The sequence below is a fragment of the Hylobates moloch genome, unplaced genomic scaffold (genome assembly GCF_009828535.3).
Source record: "Hylobates moloch isolate HMO894 unplaced genomic scaffold, HMol_V3 SCAFFOLD_11, whole genome shotgun sequence".
Classification (NCBI taxonomy): Eukaryota; Metazoa; Chordata; class Mammalia; order Primates; family Hylobatidae; genus Hylobates; species Hylobates moloch.
The window spans coordinates 19,692,598-19,716,275 of record NW_026652286.1 but is presented as its reverse complement, the minus strand read 5'-3'; the positions used below and the strand labels follow the sequence as shown (position 1 = coordinate 19,716,275).

General features: G+C 34.0%; 1 protein-coding gene across 4 annotated transcripts in view; it reads right to left on the bottom strand.

Moving 5' to 3' along the window:
* Positions 1-1,944: 1,944 nt before the first annotated feature.
* The window catches only part of KIF18A (kinesin family member 18A), an 86,032-nt gene continuing 64,298 nt past the window's right edge, over positions 1,945-23,678 (bottom strand). For 2 of the 4 annotated variants that reach the window (XM_032166369.2, XM_058446921.1), the window contains exons 14-17: positions 17,772-18,219; positions 16,942-17,049; positions 5,125-5,234; positions 2,042-2,612 (exon numbers count right to left, since the gene is read on the bottom strand). In XM_032166369.2, coding sequence (XP_032022260.1) covers positions 2,530-2,612; positions 5,125-5,234; positions 16,942-17,049; positions 17,772-18,219 — 749 coding nt within the window. In that variant the 3' untranslated portion in view covers positions 2,042-2,529. Of the gene's footprint in view, positions 2,613-5,124; positions 5,235-16,941; positions 17,050-17,771; positions 18,220-23,678 lie in introns of all 4 variants that reach the window. The other 2 variants (XM_032166368.2, XM_058446922.1) reach the window with 2 other exon arrangements.

Genomic DNA, 23,678 nt, shown 5'->3' with positions numbered 1-23,678 from the left:
TATTAGGTTGGCGCAAAAGTAATTGCAGTTTTTGCCATTACTTTCAATGGCAAAAACCGCAATTACTTTTGCGCCAACCTAATATTAACAGTGGTTACACCTGGGAAAGATATTAGTAGGAGGTGAGGAGGAAACACATTTACTTCGTACTGTTCTGCATCATTTTTTAGAACAACACTTTTTTAAAAATAAAAATTAGTTATTTTAGTTAAAATAGATCTATGATGTTACCAACACAAAGATAAAGGTTTGAGGTGATGGATATGCTAAAATCCTGACTTGATCATTGCACATTGTATACATATATCAATATATCACATGTACCTCATATATGTACAATTATTATGTACCAATTAAAAGTACATATATTAATTTATTAAGAATCAATTAAAAATTAAACTGTGGTGTTAGAAGTTAGGATAGCTGTTACCATTGAGGGAGGTGATGACTGTGAGAAGTTGTAAGAGAGTCTTCCGAGGTTCGGATAATTTTCTATTTCATCATTTGAGTGCTGGTTACATGGGCATGTTCACTTTGAAAATTCAGTTATATATTCACTTATGATTGATCTATTTTTTACATAAGGCTCACTTAAAAATGTTTTCACAGTGACTTATCAAATAGCATTCTTGGTTTAGTTTAAATGCACATAGTTAATAGCTTTCTTTTTCCAGACTCATTATGGTTTATTCTCCCTAACTTCCCTTTAATATAGTTATATGACAAAAGCCCCTTTTATTTTTATAGAAGGCCAAATCTCTACCTGATAAAAATGGTATATAAGAAAATCGCACTCATACCTTTTAGTATAAGGAGGACCATGAGGTCTAGTCACTTATTAATCATGGTAGCCACTCATCACTATCTGGTAAAAAGATTTCTTTTACCTAAAATTGAAAGGAATAGAGAGGTGAAAGTGATTGTTAAACAGGCAACACAACCAAAAACCAAATGTCGAAGGTACCAAAAAAAATGTGTTTATGATGGTTTTCTGTATGACAGATCCTGAATATGCTCTATAAATATGGAATCACCAGTGCCAGAGCTGAAAAGGACCTCAAAGATTATTCTCACACTCTCTCACAGATTTTAAGTGGAAAAACTTGATTAGCTGAAAGGCTTAAAATATTTCAGCTTGCTTGCTTTGGTGTGAAGGGTCCTGTGCTGCATAAAATTAAAGGTGCATTTGGCCAAATATGTTACATTCAGCAAACAAACAGGACAGGCAAGGCAAGTAAACAGTGTGTAATTAAGTTGCAGCTCCATGTACTTCCTATAGCAGCAAGAATGACTGAAACATCTTTTCCCATTATCATTACGAGGCCTGTGGATTATTTTCAGACTTGGCTCTGGCGCCACAAATCTTGCTCTTATCTGAAATACAAATCTACAAAATTCACATTTTCTATAAAATAATAGTTTAGAACAGGGGTTCCCAACCGTGGTCTGTTAGGAACCAGGCCACAGAGCAGGAGGTGAGTGGTAGGTGGCTGCTCCCATTGCTGGCATTACCACCTGAGCTCTGCCACGTATCAGATCAGCAGTGGCATTAGATTCTCACAGAAGTGTAACCGCTATTGTGAACTGTGCATGTGAGGGATCTAAGTTGTACACTCCCTATGAGAATGTAATGCCTGATGATCTGTGACTGTCTCCTATTACCCCAAGATGGGACCGTCTAGTTGCAAGAAGACAAGCTCAGGGCTCCCAATGATTCTACATTATGGTGAGTTATATAATTATTTAATTATATATGTAATAGATAATGTAATAATTATAGAAATAAAATGCACAATAAAAGCAATGTGCTTGAATCATCCTGAAACCACCTCCCACTCTCAGTCTGTGGTTTTGTCTTCCACAAAACCGGTCCCTGGTGCCAAAAAGGTTGGGGACCACTGGTTTAGAGTACGTAAGATGTAGTAATGAGACAAGAAAACGAAACACTTTAAAATCTACATCTTTAATACATCAAGTAGCAAGGAACAATATTTTATTTGTGATGACTACTCAAATAATATTTACAATGATTTTATGGGCACATATATTTACACTTGTACATTAAAGTATTTTTGAAAAGGAAAGTCATACATATGATTAAAATAATGTATCGAAACATAATAGAGAACCAAATACATCTTGGGCCATAATTTTACCACTTCTAAATTCTTATTTTTAAAAAATAATAAAGATAATTTAACTCACTACCATTTACTAAAATGTCCTAGTCAACTTGTTGTGGCATAGTAAAACTAAGCTGCCACCATGGTAACTTACACTCAGGGATTTTAAAAGGCAACAAATATTTAAAAAACTTAAAAGACAACCTTTTCTTTTGAAATTTTATTTTTTTAGAATACAAAAGAAGAAAACAAAGAGTTTCATTTTTCTGCTTGCTGAAAGTACTTGGGTAAACTTAGCTTTAAGATGAGTCTTCTTTCAAAGATTTTAAATATATTTTTGAAAGGGTACTGATAAACTTTGAAAAGCAGATTTGATCAACTTCATTTTGCTTGGTTTTGAAGTGATTTATCTTATATTTCCTTTTGAAATATTTCTTCCAAATTTTCTAACCATGCTTGGATTTATTTTACAGATGTTTCTTTTATGTTCTAGAGAAGAAATAAAAAGATGCATAAATATGGCATAAGTATCATTCAAAAAGTTTTCATCATTCAACTTATAAAAATTATAACCATAGAAAGAAAAATTTACTCTTGAAATTCGTAGTTGTTAGTTAACATAATTTAAAATATAACAACAAAGAGACATTAATACCTTTGGTTTAAAAGCTGTTCAAATTCATACTGCAAACTAAAGTTTCAGTGAGTGCGTGCACACACACATACAGACGTTGGGTGAAGTCGTTGAATTAATTGCTATGTTCACTTTGTTTCTTTCTGACTAATAAAAGACCATTTCTACAAGCATTTCTTCATTTTCTTTGTTGTATCACCATTTTTTTCTCATTCCTTGGATTATATTTCCCCAGGGATTTAAACTTCCATATTTTTCCAATTTTAAAATTATCTTTTGCATCTAGTACTTCCTAAAGGGCTGATCTTAATCCTATAGCTCTTTTTTCTTTTACTGCCACCTCTCAAGTATGTTCTATTTATGCCCATTCTTCTGGTTCTTCATTAGCTTTCACCATCATTTTCTACTCAACAAAGTGTTGTTACAACAGGGTGCCATTGACTTTTTTCAGGATCAGTTTAATTGCTTATCCACTTTCTTGGCCACATTAGGTTTTAGTTTTAGAGGGACATATTCGCTTAACACTATCTCTTATTTTTCTAACTGCTCAGTTAACAGGAGTTGCCTTTTTCCCTACTGATGGTCCTATGTTTCTTTATTTGTACATTGTTAGTTAGAAAACTGGTTTAATACATTCTAAGGAAGGCAGCAGTCTCAATTCTCTTTTTTCTGATGTGCATTTGGGCATTTTTCACTTGAACATTATAATGTATATAAAATATCTTTCCTTACAAACTAATACCTCTTTGGCAAGCATTGTGGTTTAGTATCATCTCCCACTTTTTTCCCCATAGTAGATATTTTTACTCACATCTCTTTATACATGAAATATTTGATGCTTTTGTATCTTCAGATAATAAGCATATTAGAAAAACCCAATTTCTATGATTTCAGAGTTTTTTTTTTTCTTTTTGAGATGGAGTTTTGCTCAGTCGCCCAGGCTGGAGTGCAGTGGTGCGATCTTGGCTCACTGCAAGCTCCACCTCCCGGGTTCACACCATTCTCCTGCCTCAGCCTCCCGAGTAGCTGGGACTACAGGCACCTGCCACCACGCTCGGCTAATTTTTTGTAATTTTTTTAGTAGAGATGGGGTTTCACCATGTTAGCCAGGATGGTCTCGATCTCCTGACGTCGTGATCCACCCGCCTCAGCCTCCCAAAGTGCTGGGATTACAGGCGTGAGCCACCATGCCTGGCCAATTTGAGAGTTTTTATAAATTTATTATTTGGCTATAGAATTATGATTCTTGAAGAACTTTTTCAGAAGATCAATGGGGCAGTACACATCTACACTAACTACAGATACACATTTTTAAGCATTATTAAATACAACATGTCAAACCAAATAATGAAGGTAAATTTTGTACTTTACTACCTTACTGTCTGATGTTTCAATTTGCTGTCTGATGCTTCAATTTCCATTGAACTTAAGGTAAACACTGGCTACTACAGGAAGCAAGCATTTGCCAATATAGGTTGACAATGAGGAATTTTATATTACTCTAATCAAAGGGCATTGACAGAAAAAAACTAACAATAGCTTTCATGTTATCCTTAGAAACATTATATCATGAGACACCTTTAAATTGCATCTGCTATAATTATCAGTTCCTATAGTGAACAATCAAACTGTGTCTTACTGTTCTCTGTATTCATCACAGGACATGGTAAATGCCTAGTAAATAAATAGTTTCTGAATGAAGTCTTAGGAACTGTAGTATCAGAGAGACAGAGGTCTAGATGTTGGGGCCTGGAAACTGGCTGGCATGATATACCACTAGTTTAACTGAAGTGGTTTTGTTACCATGAACTCATGTCACTCCCATATGTGGTTGATGGAATGTAGTATCTTTTATACTGATGGGAAAGATCCATCAGTATCTTTTCCAACTTGCCAGTGGGAATTACAATATGACTGTAACTAGATACAGACTGGAATCTGTGTAGTAGTTACACATTGAGTTAGAGGCCAAATTATTCAAAATATTATGCTAAGAGAAAAATTTAAAGTGGGTATAGTTTATCTGTAAAATATACTTAATTAGTAACATTAAGTAATATATTTAGCCAATTATTTCAATTATTATGAGACAGTAGGGATAACTAAAAGGGTGTAGAATGTAGAGTTTTAAGATCTGCTTCTTGAGTTTTGGCTCTACCAATATAATATCTGTGTGATCTTGGGTAAATGCTTTTGTGTTTTAAAGTTTCCTTATCTATAACATGTGGATAATCATACTTGTTCTACCACATAGTAAAGGTGATGAATAAAGGGAGATTCTTATGAAAACACAATAAAAAATGTAAAGTACTATATGTGTGTTACATAGTCACACAATTAAATATCAAATTAAAAGCTGAGACATACCCATTGTTGGTTTGTTTTCTTGTAAGTGCTTATCACTTGAATTATCTTGTCGAACACGTTTGGCAAATCCTGAATTTACGTCTGCAGTTAATGAACTGTTTGATGTAGAACTTGAGGGGAAAAGTTTTTAATTTAGTTAAGCATTTTTTTTATACCTCAAAGTTCTAATACATATTCTACATGCAACAGTGATTAAAGAAATAAAACACAAAAATATTAAGTTGTGAAATCCCACAGAAGTGGAGGTACTAAATACGTTTTTGGCCCACAGAGAAATTTAACTGTGTGTGATTTTAAATTGGATATTTTATATTTTCATTCAAATTGAATGTTATGATTGTAGGTGTATGTTACAATTCTGTAGCAGAAGATTCCAGGGTGCTTTGCTGGCAGATAAGCAAGCACTATTATTCAAAATGCAGAGATCAGTAGCACATAGTTACAAGAGGTTAAAAAAAAAAAAAAAAACTAAGCTCATGTTACAAATTTGGACCAAGAACCCTAATCTGAAAGGTATAAACAAGTGAGATTGTTTGAAAAACCTTGTTTTAAAATGAAAGCCGGGTAACAATAAAAATCTCTAATTATTACAATCACAGAAACTGAAATAAAAAGAATGACCTGTTTTCATTTGCTTTAGCTTCAAAAAATTTAATCAGTCTTAAACTGCTGATGGTTCAAATTTCTTAATCAATTTGAGTTGACATATTAGTAAACACCTATTATGGCCTTGTGTTACAGGATATACAAATAAATGAGGCACAAAAATCCCTGTCCTAAAAACTTATAGACATACAGTGGAGATGAGAAAAAAATAAGATAAATACGTAAAATAATATAACGTAAAGTAAAAATATAGTGCCAAGGTTTTCATAATACAAGGAGCTATAGATTCTTGAGTGTAGAGTAAGAAAGAATAATGGAAAATTTTGTGGATGCAATGAATTTGATCTGGGCCCTGAAAAACAGCAATCCTTCCTAGTCCTAAAGAGGATCAATTTTTAACAGGTAGGATTGGGGATTGGATGGAAGAAGAACATCCTTCCATGCTGATTCAAACGACCTAAGTTTAGGGAAATTCTGGCTAATAAAGATACTATATAGTAATCCCCCTTATCGACGGTGGGGGGATATCTTCTAAGATCGCCAGTGGATACCTGCAACCGAGGATAGTATCAAACCGCATATATACTACGTATTCTCCTACACATATCTATGATAAAGTTTAAATTATAAATTAGGCACAGTAAGAGATTAACAATAATAATAAAATATAGCAATTATAATTATAATTATTATAAGGTTATGTGAATGTGGTCTCTCTCTCTCTTAAAATATCTTATTGTACTGCAATCGCCTATTTTTGAACCGCAGTTGACCATGGGTAACTGAAACCACAGAAAGCAAAACTTGAATAAGGGGTGACTACTCAGTGGAAGTAATGAAAAAGACACAGTTTAAGAAGATAAAATCACAAACTTGTATGCACAAATAATATATGAACTACAGTAGTCCCCACTTCTTAAATGGTGATAAATTACTATGATTCTGTTTTGAATATTAAACACGCTTTTGTATATATCAGCTGTCCAAGACAGAAATTCTTTTTTGATCATTTGGTGATTTTATTTTTTCAAATATAAAGATCAATGTTATTAGTTACTTTTGATAAAACATTGTTTTTTCTTAAATTTATCCCAAAGTTGTCTTTATTATTTCATAGTATAATTATTCACTATGGCTAGTTCCAGGAGCCTACTTTTTACTCATAGCATGTTCTTTCTTGAAAATTGGGCTTTTGAATAAAGCTACTTGATTAGAACTCATATTTCTAGAAATCAAATCCAACCCTAATAAATTACGTATTTATATAAAAGTAAAATATACTCAAACATTTTTACGATTTAGTTAAATAGTCCACTGATGAAATGTTTAACATTTATGTTGTAGGTCATAAACTACAAAGACTTAAAACTGATTGAGTGCAAGTTCAAAAGATGTTAAAGGCTATACTGAGAAATCCAAAGACACTTCTAGTTGTGCGCAAAATATATTCCTATAACTATAAAGTTAAGAATTAACATTTTGCTCCCTTATATAGGTAGAAGGTTTCTACTCTTATACTATTTTAACTGAAATAATTTCTAGTTGAAATAATTAGACATCTTTCAAAACAAAATAAAAATGCATGACAAGTATGAAACTGCTTTGGGGTGCTCAGAAGATTGTGGACAAACAAAAAACCAATCAACCAAATAAATACAAAACAAACAATCCAAAACTCTGATTAATATAATTGAGAAGTAAAAGATAACATTATGTATGTATTATATTTAAATGTTTGATAGGCTAATGAATTTCGTAAAATAGCCTGCTACAGAAATATTAAATTGTTAAGATTAAAAATCTAATATTTTCAATAATTTAAACAAATCTGTTGGGTAGGTTTTGGAATATCCAGTGCTTTCGAACTCTAATGCTATTTTATGCAAAATAAATGAAATACATATATAGAGAGCTTCCCCTTCTTTATTTTTAAGACTATATTAGAATATATACACAACTAAATATGTATATAAAGCTGCTAAATGGAAAATACCACAGTTTATTACTCTGAAGCTCATGTAACTTTAATTGGGGAAAAGGAAGATTAAAAAAAGTAATCATGTACATTTCTAGCATTAATCTCTTTTAACCTTAGTTAATGGCAGGATCTAATTACTGGTACCAGAGGGAATGTAATAGAACAATTAATGGGCTATAAGAAATCAAGTTACTTTCTTTACATGTCCTTTAATATTATTTCACAATATTAGTTGTTCATGTGGAAGCCCTTTAACTTATCTAAAATCACTCCAAATACACAATTCACATACCTGGACATTTCCCGAAAAACCATTTGATTTTATAATAGCTGAGTGCACATTTAAAAATTATTCTTATCTATAAACATTTGCGACATCTTAGTAAACACAACATACTACCAGTGACGGACAAGAAAACTCACTAAAATTAATTAATGGAACAAATGACAAAACTGACACTATGCAAATTAGTGATAAAAGTAGACGAAACATGATTGTGGTTAGCTAGGCTCACTCATAAAGTGACTGACTTCTGTGTATAAACCAGAATAATTGTACAAATCAAATTTGTACCTTAGCAAATACAAAATTTTAAATGTCATAGATGAGACATTTAGGAAAAATCCATAAATTTTAAATTTACACATTCCAAGTCTCTGTTATACTTTGTTTACGAGGGACAAAGACAGATATTAAATTCTCTTATGAGAAGATACTCTATGTAGCACAAATAAGTAGGCTACTTGTACATTCCTTTCCTTTACTTAAATGACAACAGGCTCCTGGTGGAAAATACATTTAAAAAGAGTCATTTTAAGGTCTTCTATAAACTTTTCTCTCCATAATCACAAAGCAAAGAAAAAGAGGTAGAGGAAGTCAGATCCATTTTATATTTATTCAGTATATTTGTCATTGCATTCAATTTATAGGATATAAAGAATGTATCATGAACTTCTAGTCATATAACTCAACATATTAAAGATTTTTCCCTGGCTCACACAGTGAAACCCCATCTCTACTAAAAATACAAAAAATTTGCCAGGCGAGGTGGCGGGGGCCTGTAGTCCCAGCTACTTGGGAGGCTGAGGCAGGAGAATGGTGTGAATGCCGCCGGGCGGAGCCCGCAGTGAGCCGAGATCGCGCCACTGCACTCCAGCCTGGGCGACAGCCAGACTCCGTATCAAAAAAAAAAAAAAAAAAAAAAGATTTTTCCTTATCTTTAGTTTTTAGTTGTTTTACTACTATATACCTAGGTATGTTTCTCTTTATATTAACCCTGCTTTTGGTTTGCAGTGCTTCTCAAATCCATGGTTTTATGTCTTTTGTTAGTTTTGAATAAATATTAGCCATCATCTCAAATATTATTTTTTCCTATTCTTTCTCTCATTCCCTTCTGAGACACAAAACACATGTATTCTAGATTTTTAAAAATTGTGTCTCATGTCTGTTTCACTTCTTCCCATATTTTTATCATACTGCACATCAGTTTGGATACTTTCCTACCAGTCTATCTTTCAGAAAAAATTCCAAAACCTGAACAGATGAATAATAAGTAACAAAATCAAAGTCGTAATAAAGTCTCCCAGCAAGGAAAGCTTGGAATTTGATGGCTTCACTGCTGATTTTTACCAAACATTTAAAAAAGAACCAATACCAATCTTACTCAAACTATTCTGAAAAACAGAGTTGGAAGGAATACTTCCAAAATCATTGTATGAGGCCAGTATTACTGTGATACCAAAACCAGAAAAGGACACATCAAAATAAGAAAACTCCAGGCCAATATCCCTGATGAACACACGCACAATCCTTAACAAAATACTAGCAAACTGAATCCAATAACAAACCTGAAAGATCATTCATCACGGCCAAGTGGGATTTATCCCAGGGATGCAAGATGGTTCAACATATGCAAATTAACCAATGTGATACATCATATCAACAGAATGAAGAACAAAAACCATATGATCATTTCAGTTGATGCTGAAAAAGCATTTGATGAAATTCAACATCCCTTTATGATAAAAACTCTCACCAAGCAGACTTAATAGACATCTACAGAACTCTCCACCCAAAATCAACAGAATATACATTCTTTTCAGCACCACACTGCACTTATTCCAAAACTGACCACAGAGTTGGAAGTAAAGCACTCCTCAGCAAATGTAAAAGAACAGAAATTAGAACAAACTGTCTCTCAGAACACAGTGCAATCGAACTAGAACTCAGGATTAAGAAACTCACTTAAAACCACTCAACTATGTGGAAACTGAACCTGCTCCTGAATGACTACTGGGTATAAAACGAAATGAAGGGAGAAATAAAGATGTTCTTTGAAACCAATGAGAACAAAGACACAACATACCAGAATCTCTGGGACACATTCAAAGCAGTGTGTAGAGGGAAATTTATAGCACTAAATGCCCACAAGAGAAAGCAGGAAAGATCTAAAATTGACACCCTAACATCCCAGTTAAAAGATCTAGAGAAGCAAGAGCAAACACATTCAAAAGCTAGCAGAAGGCAAGAAATAACTAAGATCACAGCAGAATTGAAGGAGACAGATACACAAAAAACCCTTCAAAAAAAATCAATGAATCCAGGAGCTGGTTTTTTGAAAAGATCAACAAAATTGATAGACTGCTAGCAAGACTAATAGAGAGAAAAAGAGAGAAGAATCAAATAGGCACAATAAAAAAAGATAAAGGGAATATCACCATCAATCCCACAGAAATACAAACTACCATCAGAGAATACTATAAACACCTCTACGCAAATAAACTAGAAAATCTAGAAGAAATGGATAAATTCCTGGACACATACACCCTCCCAAGACTAAACCAGGAAGAAGTTGAATCTCTGAATAGACCAATAACAGGCTCTGAAATTGAGGCAATAATTAATAGCCTACCAACCAAAAAAATTCCATGACCAGACGGATTCACAGCCAAATTCTACCAGAGGTACAAAGAGGAGCTGGTACCATTTCTTCTGAAACTATTCCAATCGACAGAAAAAGAGGGAATCCTCCCTAACTCATTTTATGAGGCCAGCATCTTCCTGATACCAAAGCCTGGCAGAGACACAACAAAAAAAGAGAATTTTAGACCAATATCCCTGAAGAACATTGATGCAAAAATCCTCAATAAAATACTGGCAAACCGAATCCAGCAGCACATCAAAAAGCTTATCCACCATGATCAAGTGGGCTTCATCCCTGGGATTTAAGGCTGGTTCAACATAATACAAATCAATAAATGTAATCCAGCATATAAACAGAACCAAAGACAAAAACCACATGATTATCTCAATAGACACAGACAAGGCCTTTCAGAAAATTCAAAAGCCCTTCATGCTAAAAACTCTCAATAAATTAGGTATTGATGGGACATATCTCAAAATAATAAGAGCTATTTATGACAAACCCACAACCAATATCATACTGAATGGGCAAAAACTGGAAGCATTCCCTTTGAAAACCGGCACAAAACAGGGATGCCCTCTCTCACCACTCCTATTCAACATAGTGTTGGAAGTTCTCACCAGGGCAATCAGGCAGGAGAAAGAAATAAAGAGTATTCAATTAGGAAAAGAGGAAGTCAAATTGTTCCCGTTTGCAGATGACATGATTGTGTATTTAGAAAACCCCATCCTCTCGGCCCAAAATCTCCTGAAGCTGATAAGCAACTTCAGTAAAGTCTCAGGATACAAAATCAATGTGCAAAAATCACAAGCATTCTTATACACCAATAACAGACAAACAGAGAGCCAAATCATGAGTGAACTCCCATTCACAATTGCTTCAAAGAGAATAAAATACTTAGGAATCCAACTTACAAGGGATGTGAGGGACCTCTTCAAGGAGAACTACAAACCACTGCTCAACGAAATAAAAAAGGACACAAACAAATGGAAGACCATTCCATGCTCATGGGTAGGAAGAGTCAATATCGTGAAAATGGCCATACTGCCCAAGGTAATTTATAGATTCAATGCCATCCCCATCAAGCTACCAATGACTTTCTTCACAGAATTGGAAAAAACTACTTTAAAGTTCATATGGAACCAAAAAAGAGCCTACATTGCCAATACAATCCTAAGGCAAAAGAACAAAGCTGGAGGCATCACACTACCTGACTTCAAACTATACTACAAGGCTACAGTAACCAAAACAGCAAGGTACTGGTACCAAAACAGAGATATAGACCAATGGAACAGAACAGAGCCCTCAGAAATAATACCACACATCTACAACCATCTGATCTTTGACAAACCTGACAAAAACAAGAAATGGGGAAAGGATTCCCTATTTAATAAATGGTGTGGAGAAAACTGGCTAGCCATATGTGGAAAGCTGAAACTGGATCCCTTCCTTATACCTTATAGAAAAATTAATTCAGGATGGATTAAAGACTTAAATGTTAGACCTAAAACCATAAAAACCCCAGAAGAAAACCTAGGCAATACCATTCAGTACATAGGCATGGGTAAGGACTTCATGTCTAAAACACCAAAAGCAATGGCAACAAAAGCCAAAATTGACAAATGGGATCTAATTAAACTAAACAGCTTCTGCACGGCAAAAGAAACTACCATCAGAGTGGACAGGCAATCTACAGAATGGGAGAAAATCTTTGCAATCTACTCATCTGACAAAGGGCTAATATCCAGAATCCACAAAGAACTCAAACAAATTTAAAAGAAAAAAACAAACAATCCCGTCAAAAAGTGGGCGAACGATATGAACAGACACTTCTCAAAAGAAGACATTTATGCAGCCAAAAGACACATGAAAAAATGCTCATCATCACTGGCCATCAGAGAAATGTAAATCAAAACCACAATGAGATACCATCTCACACCAGTTAGAATGGCGATCATTAAAAAGTCAGGAAAGAACAGGTGCTGGAGAGGATGTGGAGAAATAGGAACACTTTTACACTGTTGGTGGGACTGTAAACTAGTTCCCATTGTGGAAGACGATGTGGCGATTCCTCAAGGATCTAGAACTAGAAATACCATTTGACCCAGCCATCTCATTACTGGGTATACACCCAAAGTATTATAAATCATGCTGCTATAAAGACACATGCACACGTATGTTTATTGCGGCACTATTCACAATAGCAAAGACTTGGAACCAACCCAAATGTTCATCAATGATAGACTGGATTAAGAAGATGTGGCACATATACACCATGGAATACTATGCAGCCATAAAAAAGGATGAGTTCATGTCCTTCGTAGGGACAGGATGAAGCTGGAAACCATCATTCTCAGCAAACTATCGCAAGGACAAAAAACCAAACACTGCATGTTCTCACTCATAGTGGGAGCTGAACAAGGAGAACACATGTACACAGGAAGGGGAACATCACACACCAGGGCCTGTCGTGGGGTGGGGGGAGCAGGGAGGGAAAGCATTAGGAGATATACCCAATGTAAATGACGAGTTAATGGGTGCAGTATACCAACATGGCACATGTATACATATGTAACAAACCTGCACGTTGTGCACATGTACCTTAGAGCTTAAAGCATAAAAAAAAAAAAACTCTCAAAAAACTGGGTATAGAAGGAACATATCTCAACACAATAAAAGCCATACATGACAGACACACAGATACTATCCTGAATGCAGAAAATCTGAAATCCTTTTCTCTAAGTTGTGGAACATGACAAGGATGCCCACTTTCACCAGTATTTATTATTTAACATAGTACTGGAAGTCCTAAGTAGAACAATCAGACAAGAGAAAGAAAAGAAAGAACACCAAATTGGAAAGGAAGAAGTCAAATTATCCTTGTTTGCAGATGACATGATCTTATTATGATAAGAAAAACCTAGACTCCACCAAAAAACTATGAGAACCCAGAAACAAATTCAGTAGAGTTCCAGAATACAAAATCAATATACAAAAATCAGTAGCATATCTATATACAGTGAAATAATTTGAAAAAAAAAGTAATCCCCTTTACAAAAGCTAAAAATAAAATAAGTAGGAGTTAACCAAAGAAGTAAAAGAGCTCCATGATGAAAACTATAAAACATTGATGTAAGAAATTAAAGAGGATACAAAAAAATGGAAAGATATTCCATGTTCATGGATTGGAAGAATCAATATTGTTAAAATGTCGATGCTACTCACAGTGGTCCACAGAATCAATGCAATCCCTATCAAAATACCAATGACATTCTTCACAGAAATAGAAAAAACAATCCTAAAATTTATATGGAACCACAGAAGACCCAGAATAGCCAAAGCTATCCTGAGCAAAAAGATCAAAACTGGAGGAATCACATTACCTGACTTCAAATTACACTACAGAGCTATGGTAACCAAAACAGCACAGGACTGGCATAAAACCAGACACACAGACCAGTGGAACAGAATAGAGAGCCCCAAAATAAATCCATACATTTACAATAAACTCATTTTTGACAAAGTTGCCAAGAACATTCATTGGGGAAAAGATAGTCCCTTCAATAAACAGTGCTGGAAAAACTGTTTATCCATATGCAGAAGAATGAAGCTAGATCCTTATCTCTTGCAATATACAGAAATCAAATCGAAATGGATAAAAATTTAAATCTAAGACCTCAAACTATGAAACTGCTAAAAGAAAACATTGGGGAAACTCTCCAGGACACTGGACTGGACAAAGATTTCTTGAGTAATACCCCACACAGGGAACCAAAGCAAAAATGGATAAATGGGATCACATCAAGTTAAAAAGCGTCTGTAAAGCAAAGGAAACAATAAAGTGAAGAGACAACCCACAGAATTAGAGAAAATACCTGCAAACTATCTATCTGACAAGGGATTAATAACCATAATACATAAGGAGCTCAAACAATTCTAGGAAAAAATCTAATGATCTGATTTTTAAAATGGACAAATGAATAGACAGTTCTCAAAAGAAGACATATAAATGGCAAAGAAGCATATGAAAAGGTACTCAACATCACTGATTATCAGAAAAATGTAAATCAAAACTACAATGAGATATCATCTCACCCCCGTTAAAATGGCTTTTTTTCCAAAAGACAGGCAACAACAAACACTGGGAAGGATATGGAGAAAAGGGAACACTTGTATACTGTTCATGCGGATGTAAATTAGTACAACCACTATAAAGAAAAGTTTGAAGAGTCCTCAAAAAACTAAAAATAGTTCTACCATATGATCCAGCAATGCCCCTGCTAGATACATGCCAAAATGAAAGGAAATCAGTATATTGAAGAGATATCTGCACTACCATGTTTATTGCAACACTACTCACAATAGCCAAGATTTGGAAGCAACCTAAGTGCCAATCAACAGATGAATAAAGAAAATATGGTACGTATATACAATGGAGTACCATTCAGCCATGAAATAAGAATGAGACCCTGTCATTTGCAACAGCATGGATGGAACTGATGGTAACTATGTTAAATGAAATAAGCCAGGTACAGAAAGATAAACTTGACATGTTCTCACTTATTTTGGGGAGCTAAAAAACAAACTGAACTCGTGGAGATAGAGAGTACAATGATGGTTACCAGAGGCTGGGAAGGGTTTTTCGAGAGATTGGGGAGGATGGTTAATGGGGGGATGCTTAATCTAAATATAATGAATAAGATCTAGTATTTGATAGCACAACAGGGTAACTACAGTCAACAATAATGTATTGTACATTTAAAAAGTAACTAAGAGTATAATTAGATTGTTTATAACACAAAGGATAAATGGATGGATACTCCATTTACACTGATGTGATTATTACACATTGTATGCTTGTAACAAAATATCCCATGTGCCCCATAATATATACACCTACTACATACCCACAAAAATAAAAAATAAAAAACAAATCTATCTTTCAGTTCACTAATACTCTCTTCTGCTGTACCTAATCTGCTGAAGTGATTTATTGAGTTCTTCATCTCAGTAATTCTATATTTTCAGTTCTAGAATATCCATTTAATTAATTTTAATAGAATCCAGTTCTTTGGGCAAGTATCTATTTGTTGAAATTATTACAGTTAAAATTTCTAAATTCCTATTTGATAATCCCAATATCTGCCTCACATATGAATCACTGCTCCTGTGATTTTTTTTTTCTCTTAATTTTTAGTCATTTGGTCCTGTCTCCTGGCATACTTTGTAATTTTTGTGTAAGTGCCAAACATTGAAGCAGAGCAAAGACAAATCACCTTGATCCAATCAAGAATTAAGTTGGTCTAAGGTCTGATTCAGACTTTCAAGAACTGGCCTATTACTAGGTTGCCCTACTCCTAGTGAAACACCCTTCAGGGATCTCAAATAAAATCCTGATGTGTTTAACAGGGCCTTTTCTTCATGGTGGTCCCTGAACTCCAATTTTTCTGTGAAAGCCTCATAAGAACATCAAAACTCTGCTTAATACTTTAGCCTCTTAGCAGCTACTTTCAGCTTGGTGTCTTAGCCTCTCATTCCACAAAGCTGAGAACTTGGCGAATACCTTGAGGACAAAAACTGTACAGAATAATTTTGTTTCCCTAGCTCAGAGTAAGACAGCTAATAGCTCTAAGTTTCCATTTTCTGTTCGGCCTCTATGCCTTATGCCATAAATTGGCAAATGCTAAATAAAAAACACAGGCAGAGAAAGTCTGGCTGTCTATAGCATGTTTCTCTTTTCTCTGGGATCTCAGGCTCTCAATCCTGGCTATCATGGTTGTTCTACATTGCCTTCATGCAGCTGTTGGTTCTATTTTATGCACTTTTTACAACTGTTCTTGATGGATAGCTTGGTCTGATACAAGCTACACTGTCTTAGGCAGAAATAAAAGTCTCTTCACTCATTATAAATTAGTCATATATCATAATCCATTAAAATAACATAATTCTATGATGGAAAAATTTGGTAATGTTTAAAAAGGATAATGAAATAAGTAGAAATAACGAAATAAGTAAAAATTGTCACCCCAGAAAAGTTAAAATTAAGTAGTTTTTGACAGAAAACTTTTCAATTTATTTTTAAAAGTCTGAAATATGAAATATTTTATATACATATCAAGTGAAATACTTGAGTTTTTCAAGATCTCCCTTTGATAATATAAATCCAGTACCCCATTCAGAGCAATTTATCCTAAGTATGCTTAAACATGAATTGAGAGTCTAATTACAAAAAATAAAGAAGCAAGAGAATATAACATAAAGATTATCTTATATAACTATAGAACCAAACCAGTTTATGTTTAATCATACCTTGTTAATTTCCGTTTCCTTTTGGCAGCAGTAGTCATTGCCATGTAGGATGGCACCATGCTTGGTACAGGCAGAGAATGCTTAGTTGAGAACGAAGAAGGGTCAAGCCTGTATATTAAATAGTGACAAATAAAAAATAATAATTTTTATTTAAACTATGAAGAGAAAAGGAAGCAAATGTGTCCATAATTAGAAAACCATTTGGTATATATATAAAGAAAAACATTCTGCTATACTGTAAAGATTCCGTTGCTTGCCCTGGGGTATTCTTTTCTCTTTATAACATAGGTAAAGTTGCTATCGAGAAATTTCTGCATTCCCAATGGCATAGAACAGTGAAGGTATTTTTCTTTCCATATTTAGATTGGGTATGATTATGCAGATAAAGTGAGAAGGATATGTTTGCTTGGATGACACACATTCAACCATATTTTAGGGGTATGACCATTTCAGAGTAAGTTGAGGTTTGCTAAACATCAATAGAAAGTGTGAAATTTCCTTCAGTGAAAATATTAATGAATAATAAACATGATAAGCCCCCAACAATAGCTTGTATAATCCAACTTCAGAGTAAGAAGAACGAACTAAATATATCTCAAGGTCTCTCCTAGACTAAAGAGGGTCAACTGACTTAAGATATCAAATTTAAGACTTTAAAATATTTTGTTAGTGAATTAATATTCAGAGAGAAAGATAATTAAAATTTAATGAAAGTAAAACAGATTGTTTTATAATCAAAACAGCACATTTGGTTTATGAAATAAACCTCAACTAATAGTTGAAAGTCTATGTTTAAAAAAAAAGAATTGGCAAATATTATTTTTTTGTACCGTTGTAAAATGTCTTTGTTATCATTTGGTAGTGATTCTTGTTCGGCTAATTTACACTTCAAGCTCTTGATGTCTTCACATATAGTAAATGTAGAGTCCAAGTCCTCCTGTCCACATTCTTTCCCTCTGTTACGAGGGATAGCTACTTCACACAACATTTTCAGAGAATTATCACTGCTTATGTTTGAGCTGATAGTCTGAAAACTTGTAGTAAATGATGATGGTTTCATTAAGGTTACTGTAGACGGATTTTGAAAAGCTTTTCTACAGTCGTCTGGTGTATACACAATAGGCTGAAGTTCTTTGCTAAGAGAATCATTGAGCTGCACACTTTGAGATGGTGGAGACTTTAGAGTATGCTGTCCTTTCAAGGGAGTTGGCATTAGTTTTCTCCGAGTTCTTTTTTGTGTAGGAATCTTAACCAGATTAGATCCACTTGAAGATGAGCCTATTCAAAAAAATAAAAAAAGACACTCGATAATGTTTCCTAGGTTTTTAAATAACCCTCATTACTTTTAAAACTAACAAACCCTAATAATAAGGTATTGTTACGCCAATTGATAAAAATTTGAAAAATATAAGTTAGAAAGGAATATATCATGGTTTACTGCTGAAAACTTTAAATAAAGACAAACTCATTATAAAGAAATTCTATAACAGAAAATGAATACATTGCTAATATCAATATTAATTCGTAGGTATAGCTCTCTTGAGATATTGGGTAATTAGGAAACAAATTACCAATCAATTCCAACAAAATTCACAATTTCTAGCTTTCATGTTTGATTTGGGTTTAAGATGAAAACAGTATTAAACTTTTATAGGCACAGAGGTTAACACTTGTTCCACTGTAAAATATTACCAGTTTATTACTTTTGTTTTGTCTTGTTTTTTAGATTTGCGGGTATATGTACAGGTTTGTTATATGAGTATACTGGGTGATGCTAGGGTTTGAGTGTCAGTGACCAGTTTATTACTAATTGAGTGGAAGTCTAGTCTAAATGAACAAGAATGGCAATAACCAGTAAAATTCTGGATGAATGAAAGCATTGTTTCTGTTACAGTGTCAGGTATACAGAGTTGACCCTTGGTAGCTGCAGATTCCGCATCTCTGGATTCAACCAACCAGAGACTGAAAATATTCACAAAACAAACAAACCAAAACAATTAAAAAAATATACAGTATAACAACCATTTAATGGCATCTGTATTGTATTAGGTATTATAAGTAATCTAGAGATGATTTAAAGTACACAGAAGGATACATGTAGGCTATATACTATGCCATTTTATGTAAGGGACTTGAGTATCCATGGATTTTGGTATCTGGGAGGGTTCCTGGAATCAACTTGCCTGTCCCCAGGATATTGAGAGAAAACTGTAGTCAATTACGCATTCTAGTTAACTGATTTGTCTCCTGTATCATACATAACTCATAGGTTTGCAAAAATGAGATTTAATACTAAAGATAAATGAAATAATTCAAAGAGTTCAGAGTACTTTCACCCTCATCACTCTGGAGAAGTCAGTCTCCCAAATGTCAAGAGGTCACCAAGTCTGATGATCTTTCTCAGCCTTATCTGGTAACTCCTGTAGCTTTTCAAAATTATATCTGTACTATTCTAACATCTGTGTTATTCTCTTCTTCCATCCAGTAAATGTACACATTTCCCTAAGGAGCTGTACTTGACCCTCTAGTTGTCTTGTTCTATACAGTTTCTCATATTTCTAATTATCCTTTTACCATTACCTTCTCTGTCACCTGGGTTCCAAATTACTAGTTTTTTTTTTTTTACCTTTTCCCTTGCATTTTCCAATCTCTACCAATTCTGTCTTTTTTATGCTTATAGTTAAAACATAATTCTGTTCATGTCATCCTTCTGATTAAAGACTTTTTAGTAATCTTTAAATAGTAACAAAATATGCTGATATTTTTAGTTGGGGAATTCTTGGTCCTTAGTCCAAAATTAAGAAACAAATTGTTTCATTAGAACTTATTACCACAATACTAAATTTAGTATTTAATGTTTAACATTTAAAAACACAAACATCTGGTAAACACCTTTTATTAATGCCCCAAATAATGACATATGTAACAATACACTTGACCAACTTCAGTGTGATTATCTTATATTTTTCAATTAACCTTTTTCTACTCTACCTACTTCATTCTGGTGAACTTCATGGTGTCTGACATGAAATCCCTTTGCTTGGAGTGTACTGTCAATGGAAGAAACTATTATGTGTATTTCCATTCATGCTGTCTAATCATGAAGTAAAATTCCCAGTTGATATTTACTTTACTATATAATACTAACTTAAAGAACACTGACAGCAGAATAAGTGCTACACATTTCAATAAAGCAATTCAAACTTTCAACCAAGTTAGAAAATACACTTAAACAATCAACAACAGTACAAGCACTATTCTTATTATATTAGTTGACAATATGCTCTGCTATGGCTAGGTTGACAATTACCCTCTAGGAAATAAAATTCAAAAACAGAACAAAAATATGATCCCTGTTCTACTAAGGAATTTTACTTTTCTGAGAACTAGATAAATGAGATCCAGATCTTAAAATAATTTTCCACTCCCTTTAACATGACATTTGTCAAATTTTCCATTACCAGATATTTTTATACTAATGCTGCAGTGTAAAGACAGTTACTTTTCTCCACTGTGCTGCTACCACCAATTTGGTGGCTATTAATAGCTGGAAGATTAACTTCTTTTCCCATGAGAGGCAGCAGGGGTATAGAGGATAGAAAACTACATGGAGGGTAGAGGACTGAATTGGGAGTCAGGAGACTTGGATTCTGTTTCTGGCTCCACCAACAGCTCACCAAGTGACCTTGGGCAACTCACTTAAGCAGTGTGGGCATTAATATCCTCTAGAAAAAAGAGGGTATTACCTTTTTATATATGAATAAGATTATATGATAAGCGTTCAAAGAAAGGCTCTAGAAATACAAATATGTTTCAACTGTTAATAGGGAGAGTTGTAATTTACTTTCCAATCATCAAAAACTAACTGTTATCTCTAAAACAATATATTTCAAACAATGCTTCACTTTCAGTTTATTAGATATCCAGTTTATCAAGGCTGATGATTAATATAAACCACAGGTATTATTGAAACAGGTATATATGTTATTTGCAAATGCAGACCTTATAATAACATTTCAAACTTTAAAATACAATGGAACATGAAATCTCAAGGGACAAGAATTATAGAGTCATTATTTTTTTAAATACATACTTAGAAGGTATAATCTCTGGGAGTGGCAATTGGGCAAATTCCCATCATGGTGGACCACACTTTCCCTACTGCTAGTAAAGAGTGATAAAAATCACAGTCTTCTGGTAGAACACTGAAGAAATATCCATGTGTCCTCTGGGATAATCTAAGCATACACCCGACATCAAATTTAGTATGATCAGACTGACTAACAATTTGTCAGTAAAAGGTATAATGGTGTTACAATAATATATCTTTAGCTATAATCCTGCTCTCCTGGCAGAGTATGATAAGCTGAAGGAATAGCATGGAGATGTGGTAGTTAATGTGGATTTACATACAATTGTTTTACTAGGCCTGGAAGAAGAGATGCTACAGACACACAACATGTATATGATGTAAATCTAAAGAGCTCTTTTCATTCTCTCAATTATTAAGTTCAGATCAAATAAAAGGGCAGAAGGCAGATGGTCAATTCAGAACTACTTAGGCTGATTAGTTGCTTAGAAAGCTTCAGGAGCTAACCAGAGCAAAAACAAAATTTAAAGGTTTAAATAAAAATTTAAGTCAATCTTCTGTAACTATAAACATAAAAGGATAACGACCCCACTTAATGAAAACTGAAAGAATAAACAACTAAATTTTACTCTGAATACAACTTTTAGAATATATAAATATAATTACATAATAAATAATTATTATCCTTTAGCTAAGTTAGGTAATAAAGAACTTTATGTGGGTATGGCAACTGGAGTGTTGAGTTGGGGGACCAGAAAGTTTAATAGGCTATAAGAACTGTTGGATATGTTAGGTCTATGTCTATAAAGGAGATCTGCTGTACTTTTCCATTAGAGGAAAAGGGTGTACAGTAAATTTCCAGAAGAGCAGGCATGGGACAGTTGTAGTTTCCCCTGATTCAGCTTGGGAAAACACTATTTAACAATATTCCGTAATTCTTGTGCTTATAAAGTAGAAGTGATAAGAAGGAACTTGGAGGCAGATAATAATTCCTTTAGAAAGGTCCCATAAAATGAGAAAATGAATCACAAAGTTGCAGGCTGTGCCTTGCAGAACAAGAGACCATATAGATGATGATAGTCAATAAAATACCCTAGCAATGTGGGTGCTACACAGAAGGGAACAGCAAATTAAAAATGCATTGTTATAAGGCACGCTCTTGCAAACTGGAATAGGGAAGACTGGCAGTCACTTGAGAAGACATCTCTCTAAGGAACTAGTCCAGTGTATCATATACTTAAATATAAGAGGTAGTGGGTAGCAATGTATGTTTTGGTTTCTGAGTAATTTTGCTATTTCTGCAACATCTCTTGGGACTTTAACTCCTCAACATATGTAAGTGTACTCCATTTCTATTACCTTGAATGATTATGACCCATGGGATGTAAGCGAATAGGACTTTTTGAAATTTATGTCCAAATAATAACAAGAAGCATAATGTCAAAAAATTTAAAAGAAAAAAATCACTACTACTATTTTAAATCCAGGATCAACATACGCTTTATTTATGAAAAAAAAGTTGTAGTCAGCTATGGTACAAAAGCAACAATCTAAAATGAGTACATCTGCATAAAAAGAATTCACTGTTCATCCATCCAATATTTATTAAGTACCTACCATACCATGCTAGGTACGGTGGTAAACAAGACAGTTAAGAATTTACATTTTTGAGGGCAGAAGGCAGATGACAATAAGCAAATAAAATAAATTAGGATGATAAATTAATTGTAAAGATAATAAAATAGAGAAATGGAATAGACAGTGATGAGAAATAGAAAGGATGTTTTAACTATGATGGCTAGAATGACAATTCTAAGGATGGCATATGTGATCTGAGACTTGAATGGCTAAGGAGGCAGTTCTATGAAGATGTGGGGGAAAAGGCAGAAAAAATAGCATGTGCAGAGATCCAATGGCAACAGTGAATTTGTTGAGCTTGAGGAAAAAAGGCTAGTTTGATTGAAGTGCTGTGAGTTAGAGGGACAGGCAGAATGAGAAGAGGCTGGAGAGATCAAAAGGAGCAACTTATGTTAGGATTTATGGACAAGACAAGGGTTTTTATTTATTCCAAGTGCAAAGGGAGATCTGTGGAGGGTTTCAAATATGGATATAATGTGATCTGATTGATGTTTAGGAAAAAGATTGATTTGCTTGCTGTGTGAAGAATGGTCAAGAGAAAAAACAGAAAAATCAGTAACAAGGCTATTGCTATAGCTTAAGCAAGAAATGACAGCTTGGGTAAGAGTGGTAGGAGCAGTGATGGAGAGATGTGAGAAGGGTATTATAATATCTATATATGCAATTAGCTGCCTTATAATAAAGAGTTCACAGAAAGTGGTATATATTAATTCTACATAAATTAAGAGAAATTGACAATGCTCCATAAAACCATGAACCATTTATGCATGTCATTCCCTCAACTTTGGCATTCTTTTTTTTTGACATCCCCTTCCCCCTACTCCTACTCATCAAGCTTGGGGTCCTGTCCTCTATTCAGGAGTCCTGATCCATGTAACTGTAGGAGTCTTGGAATCTGCATTTTTCCCTTTCTAGTTTGGATGTTCATAGAGACTTGAGGCAGCAGAAACTCTTTGGGGTTTGAGGCTGTGACTTCTTATTCAGAGGTGATGAGTGTTATTATTATGCT